This window comes from Pelodiscus sinensis, chromosome 5 (genome assembly GCF_052426305.1).
Source record: "Pelodiscus sinensis isolate ZL-2025 chromosome 5, ASM5242630v1, whole genome shotgun sequence".
NCBI classification, from domain to species: Eukaryota; Metazoa; Chordata; order Testudines; family Trionychidae; genus Pelodiscus; species Pelodiscus sinensis.
In genome coordinates, this window is record NC_143056.1 from 109,949,926 (window position 1) to 109,976,334 (window position 26,409).

A 26,409-nucleotide genomic window follows, 5' to 3' on the forward strand; every position below is an offset into this window, starting at 1 on the left:
TGTAAGAAATCAGTGCTTTTTGCGGAAATACTATGCTGCTCCCATTCGGGCAAAAGTCCTTTTGCGCAAAAGGGCCAGTGTAGACAGCTGAGATTTGTTTTGTGCAAAAAAGCCCCGATCGTGAAAATGGTGATTGGGGCTTTTTTGCGGAAAAGCGCATCTAGATTGGCCACAGCCGATTTTCTGCAAAAAGTGCTTTTGCGGAAAAGCGTCAGTGCCAATCTAGATGCTCTTTTCCGAAAATGCTTTTAATGGAAAACTTTTCTGTTAAAAGCATTTCCGGAAAATCATGCCAGTCTAGAAGTAGCCTAGTGGTTCTGGATCCCTTCTGAAGACAAACAGACCTTCGTTTTCCATTTGTCACATCAGTATTTTTCAAAAGCACTAAATGTATCTAATATATAAAGGAGAATGTTTGTAAGTTTGTGCACTAATAACTTGGATACTGTAAGAGCTACTGCAACGAAACTTTGCACGGGATAACCTTTCATCCAGGAGAAGTTCTTAAAGTACTTTTGGACCCGATCTGGTCTGAGCTTAAGCTGTAAAAATCAAAAAGTAACCCACCATGCTGAATTGCAGGGACCACCCTAGGTCCCGTGCCCACTGCCCCGCCCACTCTAGGTCCCATGCCTGCTGCCTGCAGCCCCCAGCGCCGAGGTTACGTAAGCGACCCGCTTCCCGCCCTCCCTCCCCCGTGCCGGCATGCAGTGCCCTGACCCCCACGCGCACAATGGCTCAGGCACCTGCCCTACCCTGCCCCCCCCCCCCCCCCGCATCACCTGCAGCCCCGGGTACAAACTGGCGCGCCCCTCCAGCATGTAATCTCTCCTCCACCCAGGGTTGCACCCCCCTCCCACCCTCGCCAGGGATGATGTAGACCTATATTGTAATCTCTATAGAAATCAGTGCAACTTTTCTACCATTCAAAAAAAGGTAATGGACTGCTGTTTTTCTACGTTTTGTTGCTCCAGTTTCCCGAGCAATGCCAGGTAACTCCAGCTAGTTTTAAAATAAATAATGAAAACCCATTGATCAGCTGTTATTTAAGTAGCTAGTGTAGTAAATTTTTAGATATCTATTGATACCTAGACACTGCTGTGATGGTGTGACATGGCACTTGCCCTGCACTGGCCCTTTAAGGGCAAGTCCCAGCCTGGAGCAGGGCCTTGGAGTTTAGCCCCAGCTGAGGCCACAGTGAGAGCCTGGCTGCTGGGGGAGTAGGAGGCTCCCTGGAGCTAGGGAAGGGCTGGGGAGGCAAGGCAAGGCAGAGCTAGGGGACCTCTGCCCAAGCAAACCCACAGACTGCAGGGCCTGAAGCATGGCCTGCTGAAGAAACAACCACCCCCGGAAAGGGGGCTTAGAGACTGACGTGGGCACTGCCGGAGGGCAGTGTCCCAAAGAGGACACTGTGGCCTGGAGGAAAGAGGGTAGACACCACCCGAGGGAAGGCACCCAGCCAGCCAGAAGGAGCTAATTCCTAGGACAGACAGCAGGGGGTGCTGTGGAGGTGAGTGAACCCCCTCACAGATGGGATCCTTGAAAAAAATATATGAAAAGATAATGCAAGCAATTTGACGAACTGATTTTTAAAAACATATCAATACAGCAAGTTTCAAGAAACAAATTTATTCCAGATGCTCTGACAAGACAATATGCTTTTCATACAAAACAGATAGTATTCTGGTACTTTTTTTAAAAAGTGATTACACTTTTCCTTTAAAATAAAAGATGCCCATGTATGAGTTCTTTGACAATTTAAGGATAGTCGAAAATACTTTAGGACTAATTCCCCATAATGTATAACATAGTATGCATTTGGTGTAGGGTAAAGATTAAGGGATAACTTTCCTATATTGTTATATATAGGTCAATACATGGAGTCATCCACAAATATTAGTGCTCCATTGGTTCTTCTGCCTTTTCTGCAGGTTCCTCAGCTGGGGGAGCAAGCTTGGGGAGAGAGAAAAAAAAAAGATTTTTACTATGAAAGAGCAGAAGAGACACACACACACCCTCTCTTTCTCTGGAATTAACAGGTGTCAGAGGTGGCAAAATGCCCTCCACAGATATGCAATGAGCCTCTCATAATATTTCATTAATACAGAAATAAGGCAGCAAAGGTGTACAGGCCCCAAATGTAATTATCCACCTTCATCAGAGGCATGGCAGAACTGCTTTCTGGGACTTAACAGTATCTGCAAGTTGCACATCTCAGTTAAAAGGTCAAGGTAATGACAATTTTACACTTGTATGGAGCTTGATATGTTCTAAGCACTTTGCTGTACTTTATACAAGTTACTAGTAAATCTTGGGCTTGTATCAAGCTTCCATTACATCTCACAGTCTAAATGGTAGACTAATGAACTAAGAAGTTTCGTGCAAAAATACGTTTATGGAAAAAGAAGTATTTCATCCATCAGAGCATTAGATTAAGTAGTTGCTATACAAATCCAGGTACTCTAATCAAACCATTGAGTCGATCAAAGCACAGGCTTTTACACAAATCTTTGTAACTATGCAAAACTCTGCAGTAAGAACTGCCATTCACATGCTTACAAAAAAAAATGCACCCTCAGCTTCTGACCCCCTCCCTACACCTGTGGCTAGATAAGAGAGATTTAATATAGGGATAGCAGAATCAATCAAAATAGAAGTAGAAGAGAACAGTTACATTACTCTCTCAAGTAATGATTAGATGGCTAATACTGAGGGATAGGTTTCAGAAACTGAGATCCACTTTTGTTGCAGATCTATGGAGTGAAAGTTCGGACAGCAGTAGCCAGCAGTAGTGAGAAGATGGGAACAGCTTTAGGGTAGTGAGGAGGGCTTTAAACTAGGTTCAACGGGGACAGGTGAGCAAAGCCCACAGGTAAGTGGAGAACATGGAGACCTGGGAGATGGGTCGGAAATGGGAGGGAGCATGGGCTATAATAGCAGAGATAAAGGAGGGTCAGGGCAAAACTGGGAGGCAAGGTCAAATCGGTATCTTACATGCCTATATACAAATGAAGTATGGGTAATAAGCAGGAAGAAATGGAAGTGCTAATAAGTAAGTACAATTATGACATTGTTGGCGTCAGAGAAACTTGGTGGGATAATACACATGATTGGAATGTCTGTATAGAAGAGTACAGCTTGCTCAGAAAGGATAGACAAGGAAAAAAGGGAGGAGTTGTTGCCTTATATATTAAAAATGAACGCACTTTGAGTGAGGTAGAGATGCACATAGGAGACATAAGTGTTGAGAGTCTCTGGGTTAGGCTAAAAGGGGTTTAAAACAAGGGTGATGTCATGCTAGGAGTCTACTACAGGCCACCTACCCAGGTGGAAGAAGTGGATGAGGCTTTTTTTAAACAACTAACAATATCATCCAAAGCCCAAGATTTGGTGGTGATGGGGGACTTCAGCTATCCAGATATATGTTGGGAAAATAACACAGACTATCCAACAAATTCTTGGACTGCATTGGAGACTACTTTTTATTTCAGAAGGTTGAAAAAGCTACCGGGGGGGGGGAGGGGAAGTTGTTCTAGATTTGATCCTAACAAATAGGTAGGAACTGGTTGAGAATTTGAAAGTGGAAGGCAGCTTGGGTGAAAGTGATCATGAAATCATAAGAGTTCACAATTCTAAGGAAGGATAGAAGGGAAAAACAGCAAAATAGAGACAATGGATTTCAGGAAGGCGGATTTTGGTAAGCTCAGAGAGCTGATAGATAAGGTCCCATGGGAATCGAGACTGAGGAAAAACTGAGGAGAGTTGGCAGTTTTTCAAAGGGACATTGTTAAGGGCCCAAAAGCAAGCTATTCCGCTGCGCCGGAAAGATAGAAAATATGGCAAAAGACCGCCTTGTTTTAACTATGAGATCTTACATGATCTAAAAATAAAAAAGGAGTCCTATAAAAAATGGAAAGTAGGACAAATTACAAAGGATGAATGTAGGCAAACAACACAGGAATGCAGGGGCAAGATTAGAAAGGCAAAGGCACAAAATGAGCTCAAACTAGCTACGGGAATAAAGGGAAACAAATGTATTTTTATAAATACATTAGAAGCAAGAGGAAGACCAAGGAGAGGGTAGGCCGACTGGTCAGTGAGCAGGGAGAAACAGTAACAGGAAACTTGGAAATGGCAGAGATGCTTAATGACTTCTTTGTTTCATTCTTCACCAAGAAGTCTGAAGGAATGCCTAACACAGTGAATGGTAGTGGGAAAGGGGTAGGTTTAGAAGATAAAATAAAATAAAATAAACGAACAAGTTAAAAATCACCTAGAAAAGGTACATGCCTGCAAGTCACCAGGGCCTGATGAAATGCATCCTAAAATACTCAAGGAGCTGATAGAGGAGGTATCTGAGCCTTTAGCTATCATCTTTGGAAAATCATGGAAACAGGAGAGACTCCAGAAGACTGAAAAAGGGCAAATATAGTGCCCATCTATAAAAAGGGAAATAAGAACAACCCAGGAAACTACAGACCAGTTAGTTTAACTTCTGTGCCAGGGAAGATAATGGAGCAAGTAATTAAGGAAATCATCTGTAAACACTTGGAAGGTGGCAAGTGATAGGGAACAGCCAGCAGGGATTTGTAAAGAACAATTCACGTCAAACCAATCTGATAGCTTTCTTTGATAGGATAACGAGTCTTGTGAATAAGGGAGAAGCGGTGGATGTGGTATACCTAGACGTTAGTAAGGCATTTGATATGGTCTTGCATGATATTCTTATCAATAAACTAGGCAAATACAACTTAGATGGGGCTACTATAAGGTGGGTGCATAACTGGCTGGATAACCGTACTCAGAGTAGTTATTAATGGTTCACAATCCTGCTGGAAAGGCATAACAAGTGGGGTTCCGCAGGGGTCTGTTTTGGGACCGGCTCTGTTCAATATCTTCATCAACGATTTAGATATTGGTATAGAAAGTACGCTTATTATGTTTGCAGATGATACCAAGCTGGGAGGGGTTGTGACTGCTCTGGAGGATAAGGTCATAATTCAAAATGATCAGGACAAATTGGAGAAATGGTCTGAGGTAGACAGGATGAAGTTTAATAAAGATAAATGTAAAGTGCTCCAGTTAGGAAGGAACAATCAGTTGCACACATACAGAATGGGAAGCGACCGCCTGGGAAGGAGTACGGCAGAAAGAGATCTAGGGGTTATAGTGAACCACAAGCCGAATATGAGTCAGCAGTGTGATGCTGTGGCAAAGAAAGCAAACAAGATTCTGGGATGCATTAACAAGTGTGTTGTGAGCAAGACACGAGAAGTCATTCTTCCACTCTACTCTGCGCTGGTTAGGCCTCAGTTGGAGTATTGTGTCAAGTTCTGGGCACCGCATTTCAAGAAAGATGTGGAGAAATTGGAGAGGGTCCAGAGAAGAGCAACAAGAATGATTAAAGGTCTAGAGAACATGACCTATGAAGGAAGGCTGAAAGAATTGGGTTTGTTTAGTTTAGAAAAGAGAAGATTGAGGGGGAACATGATAGCCGTTTTCAGGTATCTAAAAGGGTGTCATGAGGAGGAGGAGGGAGAAAACTTGTTCATCTTCGCCTCTAAGGATAGAACAAGAAGCAATGGTCTTAAATTACAGCAAGGGAGGTTTAGATTGGACATTAGGGAAAAGTTCCTAACTGTCAGGGTAGTTTATTCCAGTGTTTAACTGCCCAGGGCGGTTGTGGAATCTCCATGTCTGGAGATATTTAAGAGTAGGTTAGATAAATGTCTATCAGGGATGGTCTAGACAGTATTTGGTCCTGCCATGGGGGCAGGGTACTGGACTCGATGACCTCTCGAGGTCCCTTCTAGTCCTAGTATTCTATGATTCTATGTCTACACTTGCTCCCTAGTTCGAGCTAGGGATGCAAATGTAGGCGGCCAAAATTGCTAACAAAGCGGGGATTTAAATATGCCATGCTTTATTACCATGATATCGCCGGCGCATTACTCCGCTCAACAGCTGATTCGAACCAGGAAGTGCGCGCCGGGAGGCGTTAGTTCAAACCAAACCTCTTGGTTCGAACTAACGTTACTCCTCAAAAAATGAGTAGACAAAAATATAGACAAAATGAGGAGTAACGTTAGTTTGAACCAAGAGGTTTGGTTTGAACTAACGCCTCCCGGCGCGCACTTCCTGGTTCGAATCAGCTGTTGAGCGAAGTAACGCGCCGGCAAGATCATGCTAATAAAGCGCGGGATATTTTAATCCCCGCTTCGTTAGCAATTTCGGTCACCTACATTTGCATCCCTAGTTCAAACTAGGGAGCAAGTGTAGAGGTACCCTGAGAGCTTTCTGAAATTCAGATTACTCTGGTTCAATACACTTCTTGGCCTTCATCTTCAGTCTTTTAGGAGAAGACTATAGATACGACATCAAACAGGAAGCAACTCAAGCTATTCTAAAAAACCAGCTAAGTCACATACCTTCCTCTGTGGTCTTTCTTCAAGTCCCTCCAGGAATGGGGCCACCTCATCATCATCATAGATAGTAAACTCCATGTTTTTGCCAACAATCCCAATGGAAACATTCTGTAAAGTACAGTGTTGGAAAAAAAAAAAAAAAACTGAGAAACTGTCTCTTGTGAATCTCTGACTTTATGCAGCTTTTACTCAAGAAATATATAAACTACTGCTTCCTCCTAAGATGAAGATGCATTTGGCATAGCAGCTCTACTTCAGAAAATTTCCTTCCTATCAGATTTACTTTATGGCAGACTTCCTTAGAAAAATAAAGTGAGGGAGGCTCACTCCCTACAAGGATGCTATCATCTTCCAAGACAGCATCAGCCAAAAATGCAGTGTGACTGTTTCAGGTACAACAAGGCCAGCTTTCTTTTTTCTGGTTGTTTTCAGCTATTTCTGGTGAGGTATTAACAAGTTATAAAAATACTGTCAAATTATTACTTGCAGGGTCAGAATCTTATCAATTTTTATCAATACATGGAACTATAAAGCTTCTTAAGGAATGGACTAAAATTGGCTCTATGTTGTGCAAAGAGATGGAGCCTTAGAAAGCGGCATGACACATTAAAGAACAGTAAATTAACACAGGAAAACTGTGTAACATTAATGATTAAACTGAAGAACTTGATGTGATATGGAAAAAAATTCTGAAGACAGAGTTATAAGATATCTAGTGGTATGGATTTTTGGTAGCAATAGTAACCGGTGTGGAAATTGGCCTAAAAATTCAAGGGTTTATAAAATGCCTGGTGTATGTACATGGCTTGTTATTCACACGTCTACATTTAGTTATTTTAAAACCCATTCAAGACATTACTTAAAAGTAAGTTATCCATATAATACACAATGATAGCCAATGGGAATTGTGCCTACATCCCTATGCATCCCAATTGCCCTATGCCTTTATCAATAGCAATGCACTGTACAAGAATACTACTATTACTAGACATGGAAAATATTTAATGAATACTTAGACATCAGCATGAATGCACAAATAAATTTCATCACTACTTTAGATATTTTAAAATGCCACTCCAAGTATTAATTACATGAAACTCAAAGTGTAAAGAAGAAAAAGCACATCAAAAACAAAGATGACCAACATAACCGTTTAGGATTCCCATGAGCTTGACATGTCAAAGTCTTGGAAGTACCTTTTGCTCCATTTTATGCTCCAGGAGGTCTGCAACAGCCCAAGAATGTGCAAGAGTATGCTAAGCCAAATAGTTTTAAATGGGGGATAGCAGCCAGAAAGGGGACAACGAAAATTACATAATACATTTTAAAAAAATCTTAGAAAAAATGTTAAGACACTAAAATTTTCCTTACACTGAAGAAAAAAAAAAAAAAAAACATGTAAAACCCAAGGACAAGATTTCAGAGCTAGAAATCACAAGGTAAGAATCAATATACTAATCCCCTTTATATAGTTTTCAGGTGAAACAGTTCTGTGCATTTAAAAATTCTACAAAACATGCAAGTAATACTTTATCTTGAAGAAAACAACAGCAGAGTCCAATTAAATGCAGTAGAGTAAATGAACATTTAAGCATGAAGTGGAGTTACCCTATGTTGTAACTAATGTTTCTATGTTAAACAAATCTTAAATAATCAATAAATTTAATAAAGTAAAGAAAAACTCTTAGTGAACTCATGAATTTCTGTGTAACACAGGAAACAGTCTTCTATTTAGCATTAGTATCATTTTGTTATGGTCAAACACAAAGTTAGACTGATCTACTGACTCTGAACTGATAGTACAGGATTTGGTATTAGACTCATATTTGAGTATATTGTACCTAAATATTAATATTTGATTCCCACACTTAAAATCTTACAATACACCCCCAATACTTAAAAATAAACTCTGTTATTGTCATTTCTAGTAAGAAGGAAAATCATGGTGTTTACCTTAGTAGTCAGATCCTGCTCTGCAGGAAGAGTCTCTCTGAGGGCCCGCAGACCATGTTTAACTAGCTCATTCAGATTACCTACAAACAATATGCTATCATCAGAAACACAGTGAAATATACAGGATTGTTTCCTGAGACCCTTCCCTCCCCCACCTCTTCCCGGAGTCTCTCAGCCCCCTGCCTTGAGCCCCTCCTCAATCTCCTGTGCCCCCCCCCCCACCCACTACAGGCCCCCTGCCCAGAGCCCTGCACATCCCCAAGGCCCTGTCCTGATCCTTGCAATCCCCACACCAGCAGCTGCTGCCCTGAATGACCCAGGCAACTAAAAAAGTCTTCTAATACAAAAATAATTTGGGATTTAAAATCCACTTCTTATTTACAAATTAAATATTGTGCAGACAAGCAACATGCATATCTTCAGGCCCACCCATAAGGGGAGGGACAAAGGGGTAACCGCCCCGGGGCCCAGAGCTCCTGGTTATCGCCACTACTGTGGCAGTGGCCAGAGCCCTGGGCTCTTTAAATCACTGCTGGAGCATCATGTGATGCACTCTGGGCAAAGCTAAAGGCCCCCCAGGGACAGGGGGTGCAGTGCTCTCCGGGTAGCATTGAGGGCTGCCTAACTCTAACCCCACCCTTCCGGAGTCACAAAGCAGAGCCCCTCCCAGCCTTTCCCAGGGGTCCAGTGAGACTGCCCCACTCTGTATCTTGAAATGCTATCCTCTCTCTGAAACGAACGGAACAGCATTGTCTCTAAAAACATAGTCAAATAGGAAAAATGAATTTTCTCAAGTTCTCAAGGCAGACCTTTCTCCTCCATTTGGCCTGCTAAACAACTTAAAAGTTAGACATGAAAACTTGCAGTGTTTTGCATTTAGTGTCTTTTTTCCTTCTGATTTACATTGTCTTTTTCTATTCAACTATTATATCTTCCCCTTCGGCAGAGTAGTAAATATATACTGCCAGATTAAAAAAAAAAGGACAAACAAAGCGAGCATATATTTTAAAGATAATCAGTAAATATAACAGAAGAGATTCATCACTCACAGTCAGAAAAATTAGTCATGTGTCTCTCCAAATAAGTTCGAGCTGATTGTGAACGAGCACCAATGGACATAGCTCTGCAGTCAAAATAGTTTGCAGAAGGACAAGTCTGGAAGATGTGAGGACCCATATCCTGGGGGGAAAAAAGTGTGAACTTTATAAAGTGTTCACCAGAGAGCATGCAGTTTTCAAAAAGATTTTTGAAATATTTACTCTGTCTCATGATGTTTGTATTATATATGCACAAAGCTATGTTTTATGCTGTGCATCACATTGCTGTTCTTACATAGTTGCTTCCAACCTCAATTTTCTAAACTGGCCCTTTTTGCGATGTCCTTCAATCAAAAATATTTATGCAAGTTTCAATTAATGGTACTCAAAGTCATATTTCTCTGTAAAATCTTATAAACTGTATTGAGCTTCTATTATGAATAACTCCCATGTTTATGACCTAGAATAAATATTAAACATTCCCCATTATTTCCCATATGTATACAGGCAGTCCCCGACTTATGCGGATCCGACTTATGTCGGATCCGCACTTACGAACGGGGCTTTCTCGCCCCGGAGGTCGAGGTGGCGGATTGCTACCTGCGAGCTCCGGGGCAAGAAAGCCCCGTTCGTAAGCTGCTCCGGTGCCCCCGGTCTGCTGGAGACCGTCTCCAGCAGACCAGGGGCACCAGGCGGGTTCCCGCGCTTCTGAGGCTTTGCTAGAGCAAAGCCTCAGAAGCGCGGCACCCCGCTGCTGCTGCGGCTCTGTTCCCGCGTCCCTGGTCTGCTGGGGGGGGGGGGAGGAGGGAGCACAGCTAGTGGGCCCCCCCCCCCCCCAGCAGACCAGGCTTTTGTTTTGGACCCTGGGGCAGAGCAGCTGGGGCGCTGCCGATTGGTCCTGCAGCGCCGCTCTGGGCACTACTGGACCAACCCGGCAGCACCCCAGCTGCTCTGCCCCAGATCCTGATTCAGCCGCTGCTGGTCAGTTTCAGCAGTGGCTGAATCAGGACGCCTGGGGCAGAGCAGCTGGGGTGCTGCTGGGTTGCTCCAGTAGCGCCGAGGAGCCGCGCTACAGGAGCAACCCAGCAGCACCCCAGCTGCTCTGCCCCAGGCGTACCCAAGTCAGCTGCTGCTGAAACTGACCAGCGCTGACTACAGGAAGCCCGAGGCAGAGTTGCTCTGCCCCAGGCTTCCTGGAATCAGCCGCTGATCAGTTTCAGCAGCAGCTGACTTGGGGAAGCTTGGGGTTCTTAAGTTGAATCTGTATGTAAGTCAGAACTGGCGGTCAGTTTCAGCAGCGGCTGAATCTGGACACCAGTTCCGACTTACATACAAATTCAACTTAAGAACAAACCTACAGTCCCTATCTTGTACGTAACCCGGGGACTGCCTGTAAATGTAAACTCTTGTTCAAGGAAAAACTTTGGCATGCAAAAAAATCTATCAGGCTGTCCACTACCTTCAAATTACTTAATCCGTAACATCAGGGCAGCAATTTGTCTGTATTACATAGAACAAACTGGATAACCATTTGGAGACACCTTAAAGGGGCCTGATTTATAGAAATGGCAAATACCTACCTTCTTATGGTCAAGCCCCCTTAAAGTGACTCATTTGGGTCTCCAATATTAGCCATTTTAAGTCACATAACTTTAGATGTGCATAGGTATACAAATATACATCAATACCCACTCCAGGGGCCTCCAGAAAAATTACTTTCATTTAAACATTTATGAGAACTAAGTTTTAGAGTCTAGAAGAGGTTCCTCTAGCCATACGGATATTGCTAAGTACTGCTACTGTCAGCCTCTCTCCACAAAATGTTAGCTGCTATAAAAAAAATGAAATATTTTAGTAATTTCACTTTTCACTCACTGTACTTACATCATAACCTGCAATGAGCAGTCCTACACCATATGGTCTTCTGCCATATCGCTGTGTTGGTATCTGGGTTTCTTAAACAAGCTAAGAAATCTTCACAAACAACATGTTAATACTTAGCAGTTCTGATGGAGTTTTACTCGGGTATCTGGTTTGTCAACTGTTTCTTATGGTGAAAAAGCTTGTTCCAGATAAATAGATATCATCATCTGACTTAAGCTCTTTACCACCAATAAGACCTATAGCAGTTAGCTTCCCCAAACCAAAACGACTAGTGTATTCAGTGAAGTAATATAAGAATGCTAGCATGGCCAATTTAGTCAATTAAATAAATAAATAAATAAATCCCCTTTCTCTTTGATGCACTTGCTTTTGTCAGGTACAAAGGACATACAAAACACTTAATTACCTGAAACAAAATACAGGACTATGTAGCACTTTAAAGACTAACAAGATGGTTTATTAGATGATGAGCTTTCGTGGGCCAGACCCACTTCCTCAGATCAAATAATGGAAGAAAATAGTCACAACCATATATACCAAAGGATACAATTTTAAAAAAATGAACACACATGAAAAGGACAAATCACATTACAGAACAGAAGGGGGATGGGGGGGGGGGGAAGGAAGGTGAATGCCAGTGAGTTAATGATATTAGAGGTGGGGAAAGGAAGACGTCTGTGAGTTAACAGTATCAGAGGTGATAATTGGGGAAGCTATCTTTGTAATGGGTAAGATAGTTGGAGTCTTTGTTAATTCCTCTGCGGAGAGTGTAGAATTTTAGCATGAATGCCAGTTCAGAGGATTCCCTTTCAAGTGCAGATCTGAATGTCTTCTGAAGTAGGATGCAGGTTAGCAGGTTAACACGGCTACATTTCTATCACTTAATTACCTATCTCTGGAATGCACTAAGATGAGTGAAATAGTAACATTAGATTATGGATATAAAAGGTATTCAAAACATTGTTTCCAGTGCTACAGTAGTTCTTCTGCATGACACTTCATTGCCTTGTCTACTAAGTCTATGGATGAGGAAAGAATCTCCTCCCAAAGAACAAACAAGATCTTTCCGTCTATTTCCTATAACTTTCAAAGCTATGTTTGCTTGAAATGAAATAAAATAAATTATGTTGATAAGAGTTCTAAACACATCAAAGTGGAAAATGAATTGAATTTTAAGAAAAGCATGAAGTCACTAAAAGTCACGTGTGTGTGTGTGTGTGTGTGTGTGTGTGTGTGTGTGTGTGTGTGTGTGTGTGTGTGTGTATATATATATATATATTATATATATAAAAAATATAAAAAGGATACTGCTTCCAATTAGTGACACTAGACGGGACACTGGAAGAGGTCTGTCAAACACAAATCTAGAATCCAGACACTCCTGACGCATGAAATTACTATAAAGAGAGCAAATAAAAACGTACAGATCATAAAAAGGACATTCCTCCAACCTGACACTTTCCCCTTTAAGCTTATATGTATGTATACATTTATTACTGTTTCAGAACTGTCTATGGAGACCAAAAATGCCAAGAGGCACTATAAAATTAAATGTTACCATGACCCATATTTGTTGTTTAAATGACTGCATGCCAGATACTTTAATTAATAATGCTTCATCTGTACAGTATTGTAACAGATATTTATAGCATATGTAGTAGAGAGAGGTTATTTGGAGAAAAGTGAAAAATTAATAAAAAATATTCATTTGGAATATTATTGCAATGAATATTTAAATGGTCCTTTGTATGCCTTTTCTACACAACTGAGGAACTCTTCTTGTTCATTTTATATTCATCCCATTTGCTGGAACCACGCAGCCAGCTGAGGATTCAAAAGAATACCTCTCTTGAGTTTTATCACCAGCTTAAGGAATTATTAGTAGCCAATGTGTGATGTACAATTCTGAGACTACTCAGTCTAGACCAGCGTGGGAAAGCAAGTCATTGGATAACGAACAAAGCCGAAGCAGTTAAACCCTAGCCCTAAAGAAATCCATGGGAATTTGACATTTCCTTAAATAGAACAAGGATTTTACCCCAGTCTCTTGCATAGTAGTGCAAGACCAGTAACCAGAGGCAAGTTCTTAGTTGGTCCCATTAAATGACAGTATGAGATGTCTGCCTTTTTACTTTATTGTTACTAGAGCACTAAACGCATTTATCATAAGAAACTCACCACAACAGTCTTGCGTCAGCAGTAAGTCCAGCAATTGAGATGCCAATATGGTTGTCAACATACAGGATTTTTTTCTGATGAGCTGCTAGCTCAGACTGTGCTCTCTATACACAAAAAAAACCACGTTAGTCATAACAATTATGGTAGACTTTAAATAATGTGTCACTCAATAGGAACACTGCTTAAAAAAAATGTGAACCATCAATAAGGATGGAATTTACAGCCCCAAATTTATAACCCTGCAACAAATGTAAGTAAACCAATAAGAAATGCACCGAAGGGGAAAAAAAGGGGGGAGGTGGCTTTTAAGAACAGGCAGTCCCCGGGTTACGTACAAGATAGGGACTGTAGGTTTGTTCTTAAGTCGGAACTGGCGTCAGCCACTACTGAAACTGATTAGTTTCAACAGCGGCTGAATCTGGACGCCAGTTCTGACTTACATACAGATTCAACTTAAGAAACCCAGGCGTCCCCAAGTCAGCTGCTGCTGAAACTGATCAGCGGCTGATTCCAGGAAGCCCAGGGCAGAGCAACTCTGCCTCGGGCTTCCTGTAGTCAGCCCCTGGTCAGTTTCAGCAGCGGCTGACTTGGGGACGCCTGGGGCAGAGCAGCTGGGGTGCTGCTGGGTTGCTCCAGTAGCGTCGAGGAGTGGCGCTACTGGAGCAAACCAGCAGCGCCCCATCTGCTCTGCCCCAGGCGTAGGCAAGAAAAGCCTGGTCTGCTGGGGAGGGGGGGCACTAGCTGCACCCCCCCCCCAGCAGACCAGGGAGACGCCGGTGGCTGTCCCGCTGCGGGCATGCTCCGCGGCTTTGCTCCTGTCCCCCTGGTCTGCTGGGGGGGTCCAGCAAAGCCGCTGGACCCCCCCAGCAGACCAGGGACACCAGAGCAAAGCCCAGGCGGCTTTGCTCGGGTGTCCCTGGTCTGCTGGGGGGGGTCCAGGCTTTGCTGGACCCCCCCCCCAGCAGACCAGGGAGACCGGGAAAAGCTTTTCTCGCCCCGGAGGACACAGGTGGCGACCCGCCGGCCGTGAGCTCCGGGGCGAGAAAACCCCGTTCGTAAGTGCGGATCCGACATAAGTCGGATCCGCGTAAGTCGGGGACTGCCTGTAATAGAGATAGAAAAAATACATATATTCATACTTCATTTGGGAGGGTCAGTTGAACCAATATGTATTTGGCTTCAGAACCAGACAAATCAATTTCTTTCATTTCTATCAGATGATTAAAATCCATTGTATCATAGATTAATGAAAATATTAATAGCTCAACGCCAGTGCTCAAAATATGAAAATAAGGCTTACATACTTTTTAAAGTATAAAAGCAAAAAGTAGTAACATTTATCTACCCAACCATAAATTCCCCCCACCCCCTTTATCTGACATGGGGGCAGGGGACTGGATTCGATGACCTCTCGAGGTCCCTTCCAGTCCTAGTATTCTATGATTCTATGACATTTTAACAGTGATAAAGTCTTGGATTTACCATGTATTTGCCTGCAAGATGAAAAAAGGAATTCCATTTTTTCTTAAATTTACCTTTAGAGCAACCAGAACAGCATGGGTTTTTGACTTCAGCCCCACAGTAGCTGAGCCTTGCTTCACAGCTTCCATAGCATATTCTATTTGATGAATTCGGCCCTACAGAATGAAATAAAACAACTCTAAAATTGACCCTCCATGTAAGACAGGTAGAGACACTGCAATAACTACACAAAAAGGCTGAAATCCAGGCCCTGTTCAAGTAAATGAGAAATTTGCTATTGACTTCAGTGGGTCAACATTCCACTTAAGATTAATTAAGAACAGGGATTTCAGTCTCAATTAGACCTTTAACGGATTTGTGGGTTTGTTGGTTTTACATTTATTACAGTAATGAAAGATCTACCAGAAATCTCTGAAACACTCCTCTATATTCCACTGAGATAATGGAATTTCAGTAATAAGCAATAAGCCACTTCCTGTCGCAGAGTACTTTGAAACCATTATGGGCTGTCCCATATACATCTATTTTTTGACTAATAACTGTATGGTTGACACAGAAGACCACAACTCATGTGTCAAAGTCCTTTCCAGTCTTCAAAGTTTATATTCTTGACTCTAATACAATGACTGACCGCATGCACCATTAGGGCCTGATTATTACTGCCATAAAGGAGTAGACCCAAAAATAGTTGTCACACCACATTCACAGTATTCTTTAAAGCATCCTAAGATTGCTTCACGGAGAAGTACTAGCAGCATCAATCTTCTTGAGCTATCAAAGCAGGACATCCACTGCCTTGATGCCATTACCATAAAAGTAAAAAGAGAGAAAGGGAAAAATGGAAAGTAACATAATTATATTATTTTACCTGAGGGCTCCAGACAGTGACATCATTGTCATACTGGTTGCGAAACTGTGAACAAAACCATTCATTAGTATAAAAAGATGTTAACTGGGAAAAGAAAGCCTTCAAGCTTTAAATATCAAATTTCTTTGGAGAAATTGTGTTTATGTTGGATTAAGAAATCTGAAACAAGAACTTGACTAAGGATGTTAAGAGGCTGGTGACTGACTAATTGCGTAGTCGATACAAAGTGTATCGACTACACGATTAGTTGATAAGGGAAGGTGCTCTGTAGCGACGTTACTGAGTTGTTGACTACCCGATAAACATAAGCTTATCAGGTAATTGACTGGCATATCAGCTACTTGCTCCCCCACTCCCGCTGTCTCTACAAGAGGCAGCACTGGGGGGAAACAGCAGCCAGTGCTGGGGATAGCTGGCTTAAAAACCAATTCCCCCCAGCTCCATGGTGCTGCCTGCCTCCTCCACTCCCTCTATCAGAGGCGACAGGAGGGGGTTGGGAGAAGAGGTATAGGAGAAGCTGCTACAAAGCAGCTCGTGTCTGCAGGGTTCCCAGTGGAGAGTTGAGCCCCTCTGTGGACAGAGGCTGCTGCTGTCAAGCAGCCCTTGTTTGCAGTGGCCAGCCCTGTCTGCTGTGAACAGGGGCTGGTGCAGCATAGCAGCTGGAAACAGGGGCAGCTGGACTCCGCATGAGCCAGGACAGAGTACTCCCAGCTCATGCTGGTCCGGGATGCTGCACCTCTGCATTTTAAATGTAATAAGAGCCTTCTGGCTCTTACTACATTTAAAACGCAAAGCCACAGTGTGGGTAGCTCCCAGAGCCAGAACAAGCCGAGACTCCTGGAGCTACCTCTACTGTGGCTTTGCAGAGCAGTTTATCAACTAATCATGTAGTCGAAACAAACTGTATTGCTTACACAATTAGTCAGATAACTGCAATTTAACATCCCTAGTGCTCTGTCCCAGCTTGCACCAGCTTTGCAGTTTAAATGTAGTAGTAGCCAGTAATTGCAAGAAAATATACAATTATGTAATCTATTTCCTTATAATCGCATCTTGTACATAGCTACCATAGGCATTAAACTTGAAATGACAGCAAAAAGCTTCTACTGACATAGCATAAGTCACCCTAAACTCTTAGGCTTTACATGAGAACTCACACTCGTCAGTTTCATAACATTACAAGTGTCTAGGTCTATTTTTTGTTTATATACAGCAACTTGCAATATTGTTACTGAATATTTAATCAGATCTAAAATATACAAGGTTTGATTTTTGTAGTTCTCTGTCATTCCATTCTTTTTTTCAGAATTAGAAATTAAAAGCTACTGTAATTAAACTTGGTTCACATAGGATGGACTCAGATGGGTAAACCTATATAGCAGTGGTCTCCAACCTTTTTACACCCAAGATCATTTTTTAAATGACAGAAGAAGCCAAGATCTACCACCCCTCCTCTTCCTTGAAGCCCCGCCCTCTCTATTCTCCTCCTCTCCATCAATTGCTATCCCCAATCCTTATACTGCTGCTCCCCCCCCCCCCCCAATTCTTCTGTAGGAGGAGGTTTTTCCAACATTTGGCCTGTCTAGACTGGACCAAATGTCAGAAAAACCCCTTCTTCCTCGTGAAAAGAAGAATATGGGATGACCGAAAGATCATGTTTGCTCTTCCACTGAAAGAAGTGGAAGAACAAATGCATCCCTGGATGCAGAAGTGTTTTTCTGGGATATCTCCGGAATCCTGAAAAACTCTTGCAGTCTAGCTGTAACCTCGCTGGGTTGAGACAGGATGTGTAGGCTCTGGGGTGGGAATGAGGGATTTGGGTGTGGAAAGGGGTGAGAGGTGCAAGCTCTGGTAGGAAATCTGGATGCAGGAGAAGGTGGATAAGGGAACGCTCGGGGATAGGGTAACAGGCCGGGCAGTGTTGGGGTCAGATGTAGGGTTAGGGTACTAAGCAAGCCACAGACTTCTGGATGTGAGGGTTCAGGAATTTGGATTGGGGTATGTGAGGGGCTCAGGGCAAGGGATTCGTGTATGATAGGCTCAGATGTAGGCTCTGGGGGAAAGGGGAGTGCAAGAGTTTTATGATGCTGTGGCCAGATGGGGGCTTGGCCCCAATTTGCGGTTTGTTGGCCAGGCTTCATTTTTAAATAAAACAGTATGTCAAACAAAGTTTCTGCGTTGTCTTTAATACTGAGAAGGGCAGGGAACCTGTTTGAGTCAGGGGTCACTAACCCAAGAAAAGTCAGTTGGGGCCCCACAAGTGAGATACAAAAAAACCCTCCTCCACCCTCACCCCCCAGCTTCACTAATATTGCCCCAACTGTGTTGTAGGGAAAGGGGGACATAGTACTGGGGAAGGGTGCTAGTGGGTGCTTTGGCAGGGGACAGGGTGCCAGTGGGGACAGATTTCTGAGGCTGGGGGCAGGGGAAAGGGAACAGGGTGCTGGGAGGGCAGAGGACAGGTTTCTGCAGCAGGGGACAGAGTGCCAGTGGGGACAGGTTTCTGCAGCACGGGACAGAGTGCCAGTGGGGACAGGTTTCTGTGGCTCAGGACAGGAGTGGGGACAGCATTCTGTGGCTGGGGAGAGGGAACGGGAGAGTGGGAGTGGGGAGAGGGAACTGGGACCAGGGTGCCAATGGAGGCAGAGAATCCCCTCTATCTGCCTCCTCCCAGGATTCCCCCCTTCCCCCCAGAGGGAAGCCAGCACGTGCCTCCTCTGGGCCCAACTCCTCCTCCCCCCCCCGGCACAGGGAAACCTCACGTGCACCTGCCCCAGGGCCGACCCCCCTCTGCAGCACAGGAAAACCCCGCGCGCACCTGCCCCCTTGGGGCCGAACCCCACACACACACACCCCCATGGCACAGGGAAACCTCACGCATGCCTGCCCAGGGGCCGAAACCGCCCCCACCCACGCCCCGGCGCAAGGAAACCCTGTGCGTGCCTGCCCCGGGGTCGACTCCCCCCTCCTGCGCCGGTGCAGGGAAGTCACCATGCTCCTCCTCCTGGGCCGATGCCCCCTCCCACAGCGCGCCCAGCAGAGCAGCCAGCGCACTTCCAGAACCCCTGGAAGTGGCAGTAAGCTGCGGAACTTCTGTCCACCCACAGGAAGCCGGCACTACCTCTATTTTTGCTGGAGGTAGGTAGTGGGGCTTCTCAGAGGTGGGGAGCAAATAGAGAGGGGCCCGGACGCCTCGCAATCGACCTGTTGGTGACCACGGCTATATAGGTTTAGTTTGTGTAGAACCATAACAAATGTATGGTCCACTCTGGTCATTTTCACAGTCACTGGATTTTAAAAACTGTAAATTTTATTATTTCAGACATTTAAATGTGAAATTTCACTGTGTTGTAATTGTAGGAGTACTGACCCAAAAAGGAGTTGTGGGAGGAGGTGAGTTTGAGAAGTTTTTTTGGCAAAGGTGAGGGTAGCAATACCACAACCCCCCTTTTGCTCTGTTGCCTTTAGACCTAAGCCTTTGGTCAGCAGCTGCCACTGTCTGGTAACCCAACTCTTAAAAGCGGCAGCACAGAAATTGGTTGGCATAGTATGGTATTGCCTCCTGACTTCCTGGCTGCTGCTGGCAGGGGTCTGCATTTAAAGCTGGGCTTCCAGCAAACAGTTACTGCTTTCTAGCTGCCCAGCTCTGAAGGCAACACAGAAATAAGGGTGGCCCTGTCCCCCCAAATAATCCCATGATTCCTCCTGCAGGAACCCCAATTTGAGAAACTCTGGTCCCTCCATTAAATCTGTATAGTTTAGGGTAAAAGCACCCTAAAGCCCAGATTTCACATGACACATTTTCTATGGTCATGAATTTGGCAGGGCCCTAGTTATATGGACTAAGGTTGCCTTGTGTGGGAAGAAGATAAGAAGGGCCAAACAGAATCAGATCAAAGGGCCCTCTAGCCCGGTACCCTGTCCTGGCAGTGGCCAATACCAAGTGCTCCAGAGGGAATGAACAGAACAGAGAATCATCAAGTGATCCCTCACCTATCATCCATTCCCAACTTCTGACAAAGAGAGACTAGCCACACTACTTCTTACCCATCCTGGTTAATAGTCTCCATGAATCTATCTAGCTCTTTTTTTAACCCTGTTCAAGTCCTATTCTTCACAACATCCTCTGGCAAGGAGTTCCACAGGTGGATGGTGCATTATGGGAGGAAAGAAAAAACGTGTTTGTTTGTTTTAATCCGGCTACCTGCTAATTTCACCTGGTGACTCTAGTTCTTGTGTTAGGGGAACAAGTAAATCACTTTCCCGCATTCACTGTCTCCACAGCAGTATAACGGGATGGCTGTTCTGGAAAGGGGGATTACACCCTGGGGCGGGGATCGGTGCATTTCCGAGCGGAGGGAGGAACGCTGTGGAGAGGGGATGGATGTGAACGGGGCGCTCTGGGTATGGGGACGCGGGGAGACTCTGGGCCGGGCACGTGGCGGGAGGCCGGTCGCTGAGGGGCGCGGATCGCTCCGAGGGGGGGGTCCGGGACAGCGGAGCAGGCCTAGGCTGCCAGAGCTGCGCGCGGGCCTGGCCCGGCCGCACATGGGGAACGCTGACTCACGGCCCCTCCCCCTTCCCGCCAGCGGCTCGGCCCGGGCTCGGCGGCGCGGCAGCGGCCGGGGGCTCCACAGGGACCCGCTCCCGAGCCCCGCCCCGGCAGCCCTTTCCTCACCATCTTCCTTCCCTGGCTCCGGCGCGAGCTCCTGGTCAGCGAGCAGCTCAGCGAGCGGCAAGTCTAGGCTAAGCGACTGGAACTTCCGTCCTCTCCCAGACAAGAGCAGAGGCTGGCAGAGGCATCGATCGAAGAGCGCACGCGTCCTTATCTCCCTCCGGCCGCTCAGGGAAAGGCTCCAACTGGGGCCCGAACATTCGGCCTCCTACGCGAGCCGCGCGTGCGCAGTGCTTAGCTGTGCGGGCGCTGCCGGCTCGGCTGGGGGACGCGCCTGTGCAGGGCAGCCCGCGCGGACACGCTCGCTGCTTCCTGGCCCGCCTGGCCTGTGACTTGTGACATGGCAGCGCGTGCCCGGCTCTGGCTTTTGCGTTGCACCGGGGGCAGCGGCGCTCCCGTGCGGTGCCAGTCCCCGCGACTGCGCTGGGCTTCGGCCTGGCTCCCCGGACCCGTTCCCGGGGCTGCGCGCGCTGCCCCGACCCTGGGTGGCGGTTGCCTGCCAAAACATGGGCCCCTGCGTGTGCTTGCCTAGAAGGCGGCGGTAAAGGTGCTTTCCCATTGCCCCGTTTCCCCTGTCACGCGCGCTCAGTCTCAAAGCCCTGCCAGTAGCGTTTGGCTGCTGCACGGGAACTCAACGGAGCGTGGAACAAACGCCATTCCTTGCCTGGTAGCAGCGCTTCAGCCCAACAGCTGACGTTGTCCACACTTGCACAGAGCACGTTCCCGCCGGAGAACGGCGGTGTCATCTTTTGTGGTGGTGGAACATTGCTTCAGTTTTTAATAATCGTGTAACTGCTCCACTGCTTAGTTGCACAATTATTCGATGCCCCCCGTGGGGCTAGCAGCCAGTGCGCTCTTGGCACCGTTCTTGGGGAGCTCCCTGCCACCCTGCACTACTGCCTCTTTAAAATTTGGCTCCCAAGGCAGACCTCCATGCTGTAGCTTCTGATACAGAGGCAGCAGTGCAGGATGGCACCGCCCTTGTCCTCAGGGGACCTGAGCATCCCATGAACAGAGGCTGCTTAAGTATCCCACAGAGCAGGATCTGTCTGCAGGGTGCTTGGGCCCCACCCTGGACAGGGGATGCTGCTGCTAACCCACATCAGAAAGCAGCTTAGGGTGGTTGGCCATTCCCCTGCATGCTCTTCATTTAAAACTCCAACCAGAGACTGGGACTGAGGCAGCCTGCCAGTCTGAGTTTTAAATGCAGAGCATGCAGGGAAGGGGAGTTGTGGTTAACAGGGACCAGTAACATACAGGCAGTCCCCGGGTTAGGTACAAGATAGGGACTGTAGGTTTGTTCTTAAGCTGAATCTGTATGTAAGTCGGAACTGGCGTCAGCCGCTGCTGAAACTGATCAGTTTCAACTGTGGCTGAATCTGGATTCCAGTTCTGACTTACATACAGATTCTACTTAAGAAACCCAGGCGTCCCCAAGTCAGCTGCTGCTGAAACTGATCAGCGGCTGATTCCAAGACGCCTGGGGCAGAGCAGATGGGGTGCTGCCGGGTTGCTCCAGTAGCGGCGCTGCGGGACCAACCCGGCAGCCCCCAGCTGCTCTACCCCAGGGGTAGGCAAGAAAAGCCTGGTCTGCTGGGGGGGGGCACTAGCTGCACACACCCCCAGCAGACCAGAGGTACAGGAGCAAAGCCGCAGAGCACGCCCACAGCGGGACAGCCCGGGTGTGCTTGGGCTGTCCCCCTGCGGGCGTGCTCCAAGGCTTTGCTCCTGTCCCCCTGATCTCCTCGGGGGGTCCAGCAAAGCCGCTGGACCCCCCCAGCAGACCAGGGACACCAGAGCAAAGCCACCGCCTGGGCGGCTTTGCTCGTTTGCCCGGGATCAAAGCCGCCCAGGCGGCGGCTTTGCTCGGGTGTCCCTGGTCTGCTGGGGGGGTCCAGTGGCTTTGCTGGACCCCCCCAGCAGACCAGGGGGACAGGAGCAAAGCCGCCCAGGCGGCGGGAGTCCCGCTGCCTGGGCGGCTTTGCTCCGGGGCAAACAAGCAAAGCCGCCCAGGCAGCGGGACTCCCGCCGCCTGGGCGGCTTTGCTCTGGTGTCCCTGGTTTGCTGGACCCCCCCTCCCAGCAGACCAGGGGGACAGGAGCAAAGCCGCCCAGGTGGCGGGAGTCCCGCCGCCTGGGCGGCTTTGCTCGGGTGTCCCAGGTCTGCTGGGAGGGTCCAGCGGCTTTGCAGGACCCCCCCCCCCAGCAGACCAGGGAGACTGGGAGAAGCTTTTCTCACCCCGGAGGACACGGGTGGCGACCCGCCGCCCGTGAGCTCCGGGGCGAGAAAAGTTCCGTTCGTAAGTGCGGATCCGACATAAGTTGGATCCGCGTAAGTCGGGGACTGCCTGTATAAGCAATAGTTTATTGATTAAAACAGTTATCCAGCTAGTTGCTAACATTCCGGCTGCATCTAGACTGGCATGATTTTGCGGAAATACTTTTAACAGAAAAGTTTTTCCGTTAAAAGTATTTCCGCAAAAGCCCGTCTAGATTGGCAAGGATGCTTTTGTGCAAAAAGTGCTTTTGCGCAAAAGCATCCGTGGCCAGTCTAGACGCAATTTTGCGCAAGAAAGCCCTAATCGCCGTTTTAGCCATCGGGGCTTTTTTGCACAAAACAATTCTTCCCTATCTACACTGGCCCTCTTGAGCAAGTATTCTTGCGCAAGAGGGCTTTTTCCTGAGCGGGAGTGTGAAAGTATTTGCGCAAGAAGCACTGATTTTGTACATTACAAAGTTAGTGTTCTTGCGCAAATTCAAGCAGACAGTGTAGACAGCTGGCAAGTTTTTGCTCAAAAGTGGCTGCTTTTGCGTAAAATCTTGCCAGTCTAGATGCACCCCCTTAGTTTCCTACCTCTCTTCTGCTGAAATTCCCCTACTTTTTTATTGTCTCTGCTTGCAATGGAATTTTGGGACAATGATCTTAAAGTTGCATTAATTCTTCAATAACATAAGCAGCAAGAAGATTCTTATCAAGAGAGATTCCTCAGGCTTGTAAAGTCTTTTTTTCCCCAACAGTACTTGAAAGAACTTGTTGATAGGCTTGTGGCTTTCTGATTCAAGTCCCAGCCTGGTAAAGTATACACATGTTCTCCACTTTCCTAAGTGAGACTATCGTAAAAGTTACTGGCAGATGTGAAGTTCATAAATATTTTGTAATAAACAATTTGTGCAGAGTACACATGCAAACAATCATGTGAGTTGTATTTTTTGGGGCCAGTCTAGACGTAGCCTATGTGGTTTAATCACCAAGCTCCAGTGTGCACCACAGGTTATAAAGTCTCGCGCTGCAGCAGAAGCCAAGAGCCCTGAATGGTATGGGGTGAGAGTTATGGAGTAGGAATAGTATGTCTGCTTTATATATTCAGTATTTTTCTGGGCTAAACATATTACCTATTATTTCAATTCAGGGTTCCCAGGATAATGCAGCCTGCTGGCTTCTCAATGAGTTTCTCCAGAACAGGGACTCTCCTTAGGAGAGAATTACACACACCTGGTTCTATGATGATGAAAGTTTGGAACTTTTAACCAAAAATGGCTGCTAATGTTTCCTGTTATAATCACTCTCTTTTGCTCACAGTATTATTGATGGGGCATCCTTTGTCACCACAAAAGTGATTTACAGGGCCTATCACTGTACCTCCAAAATTAGCAGTGCAGTTCCCCTAGTTGCTGGTAGGTGGCAATTATTGCCTAGAAAAGCCAATTTATTTAAATTATGACATTTGTTATGTCGTTGTTTAAGGTATATGGGCACCTAGAATCAGTGTCCTCTCTCAACAAATAATTTTTCCATCTTTCCTATCTTGTTTCCTGGTTATATTTACTAAACCATTTTTTTCTTTAGTTGTCAAGCAACAACCATCCAATCTACATCCTTTACGCCAGCAGCCGCCTAAGGAAGAAGAGCAGATGGTCTAGTTTCAGAAACAAAGAGTGCTTTCATTTTTTATGAAACCCTTTTACTTATATAACATTGTAATGCAGTGTTTGACCTTTGCAAACAATTAGAGGCAATAATGTTTGTGTTGTTTTTAACTTTAAAAATATACTTGCTGATGTCCTGGTTACTTTAAAAAAATACTTGGCTCTCACTATTAAGGCACATACATATTCCCTGAGAGGTACTCCCATCATTTATTATAGTGTGCTATGTGTTGTCAGGATTTAGGACTCTGAAGAAAGAGGTAGGTAGAACTATTTTGTTGACTCATTTTTGAAGACTTACCAGGCGGGACACATTAGCTCTAGTCCCAGATATGAGAGGGATTGCATCTCTTTTAAGGAGAAAGAAGGGAACAAGCTACTCTTAGGAAGAAGGACTAAAAGTCATTAAGACTAAGATGACTTAGTCCGGTCATCTGACGAAGTGGGCTGTGTTAGTCTTTAAAGTGCTACCAGACTATTTGTTGTAGAAGCTCTCTATACCAGTGTTTCCCAATTTTATTTGGCCAAGGAACCCTTTCAGCTTTTCAAGGAACCCCTAGGTTTGTCAAGCAAAAAAAAAAAAAAAAGAAAAAGAAAAAAGGAGGGGGGGGAGTGCCAGAGGGACCCACCAATTCATGAAACTCCCCACAAATGCATGAAAATCACATTCCTTCCCTAAGACCCCCCCCCACCTCCCTTCCTTGAGGCCTCATCTGCTCTGTTCCCCTCCTCTCCATCACTTGCCATCTCTAGTCCTTGTACACTCTCACTAGGTTGAGTCAGGAGGTGTGGGGTGGGAATGAGGGATTTGGGTGTGGGAAGGGGCAAGAAGTACAAGCTCTGGGAGGAAATTTGGATGCAGGAGAAGGGATGTTGGCTCGGGGACGGGGCTCCAGGCTCGGGAGTGTTGGGCTCAGGTGGAAGGTTGGGGTGCTGAGCAAGCCATGGGCTTGTAGATGTGGGGGTGCTGGAGTTTGGGCTGGATATGTGAGGGACTCAGAACAAGAAGGTTGTGAGTATGACGGGTTCAGGACACAGATTTGTGATGTGTGGATGGTGCAGGGGTGTTGTGGCAGAAGACTGAGGATGTGGGGATGCAGGAGTTTGGGGATGTAAGAGGCTCAGGACGGGGGTTCCAGTGTATGATAGGCTCAGGTTTGGGGTCAGGTGGTACAGGAGTGTTATGATGCTGCAGTGAGATGGGGGTTTGGCCCTAGTTGGGGGCTTGTTGGCCAGGCTTCATTTTTAAATAAAATATGTCAAACTCAAAAAGTTTTAGCATTGTCTCTATTTATGAGAGGGGTGAGGAACCTGTTTTGAGTCAAGGGTCACTGACCCACAGAAAAGTCTGTTGGGGCCACACAAGTGAGATGCAAAAAAAACCCCAACAACCCTCCAAAGACCCCCAAGCCTCACTAATGTGGTCCCAAATGTGCTGGTGGGAGCAGGGGACAGAGTGAAAGTGGGTGCTGGGGCTGGGGAGAGGGTGCTGCTGGGTGAAGGATGCTGGCTCGGGTGACAGGGTGCTGGGGCAAGGTGCTGGGGCAGGCAAGTGGCGGGGTGCTGGGGTCAGGGACATGGTCCTGCTTGGCACTAGGGTAACTGGCAGGGTGCTGGGACAAGGAACAGGGTGCTGCTGGGTGCTAGCATGGATGGCAGGGTTTTGGGGCCGGGGCCGGGGCCAGGGCCAGGGTGGTGCTGAGTCCTGGGGTGTGAGGCAGGGTGTCGGGGACAGGGACAGGGTGGTGCTAGGTGCTAGGGTGGATGGCAGGGCTGCCAAGGACCGGGATAGGGATGGGGTGTAGGATCTGAGAGGGAGGTGGGGGGGCAGAAGGGGGCAAGGTCTGGGTGGGAGATAGGGTGCAGAAGCAGGCTGGATGTAGGGTGTCTAGCCAGGGGGAGGGAGCAGGAGCAGATTGGGGGTAGGGTGTCTGGCTACGATGGAGGGTGCAAGGAGGGGACTTGGGTAGGAGTTGGACCT

General features: G+C 46.3%; 1 protein-coding gene across 1 annotated transcript; it reads right to left on the reverse strand.

The window, feature by feature from the left end:
* Window positions 1-1,613: 1,613 nt before the first annotated feature.
* On the reverse strand, window positions 1,614-20,657 carry PSMA1 (proteasome 20S subunit alpha 1). Its single transcript, XM_075928017.2, has 10 exons — window positions 20,506-20,657; window positions 15,828-15,872; window positions 15,013-15,114; window positions 13,478-13,581; window positions 12,608-12,696; window positions 11,300-11,370; window positions 9,428-9,557; window positions 8,379-8,458; window positions 6,429-6,533; window positions 1,614-1,953 (listed from the first exon to the last, which is right to left on the reverse strand). The coding sequence occupies exons 1-10, from the start codon at window positions 20,506-20,508 to the stop codon at window positions 1,897-1,899; spliced, it is 786 nt and encodes a 261-aa protein (XP_075784132.1). The 5' UTR covers window positions 20,509-20,657; the 3' UTR covers window positions 1,614-1,896.
* Between the last annotated feature and the right edge of the window lie 5,752 nt (window positions 20,658-26,409).

Bases quoted from the DNA above. Each gene is read 5' to 3' on its own strand.
- PSMA1 (XM_075928017.2), bottom strand. The intron at 11,371-12,607 runs GTATCCTTTTTA...AGCTTGTTTAAG, and splicing joins AGTGTCACTAATTGGAAGCA to AAACCCAGATACCAACACAG. The intron at 9,558-11,299 runs GTAAGTACAGTG...TTTTCCCCCCAG, and splicing joins TGCTCATTGCAGGTTATGAT to GATATGGGTCCTCACATCTT.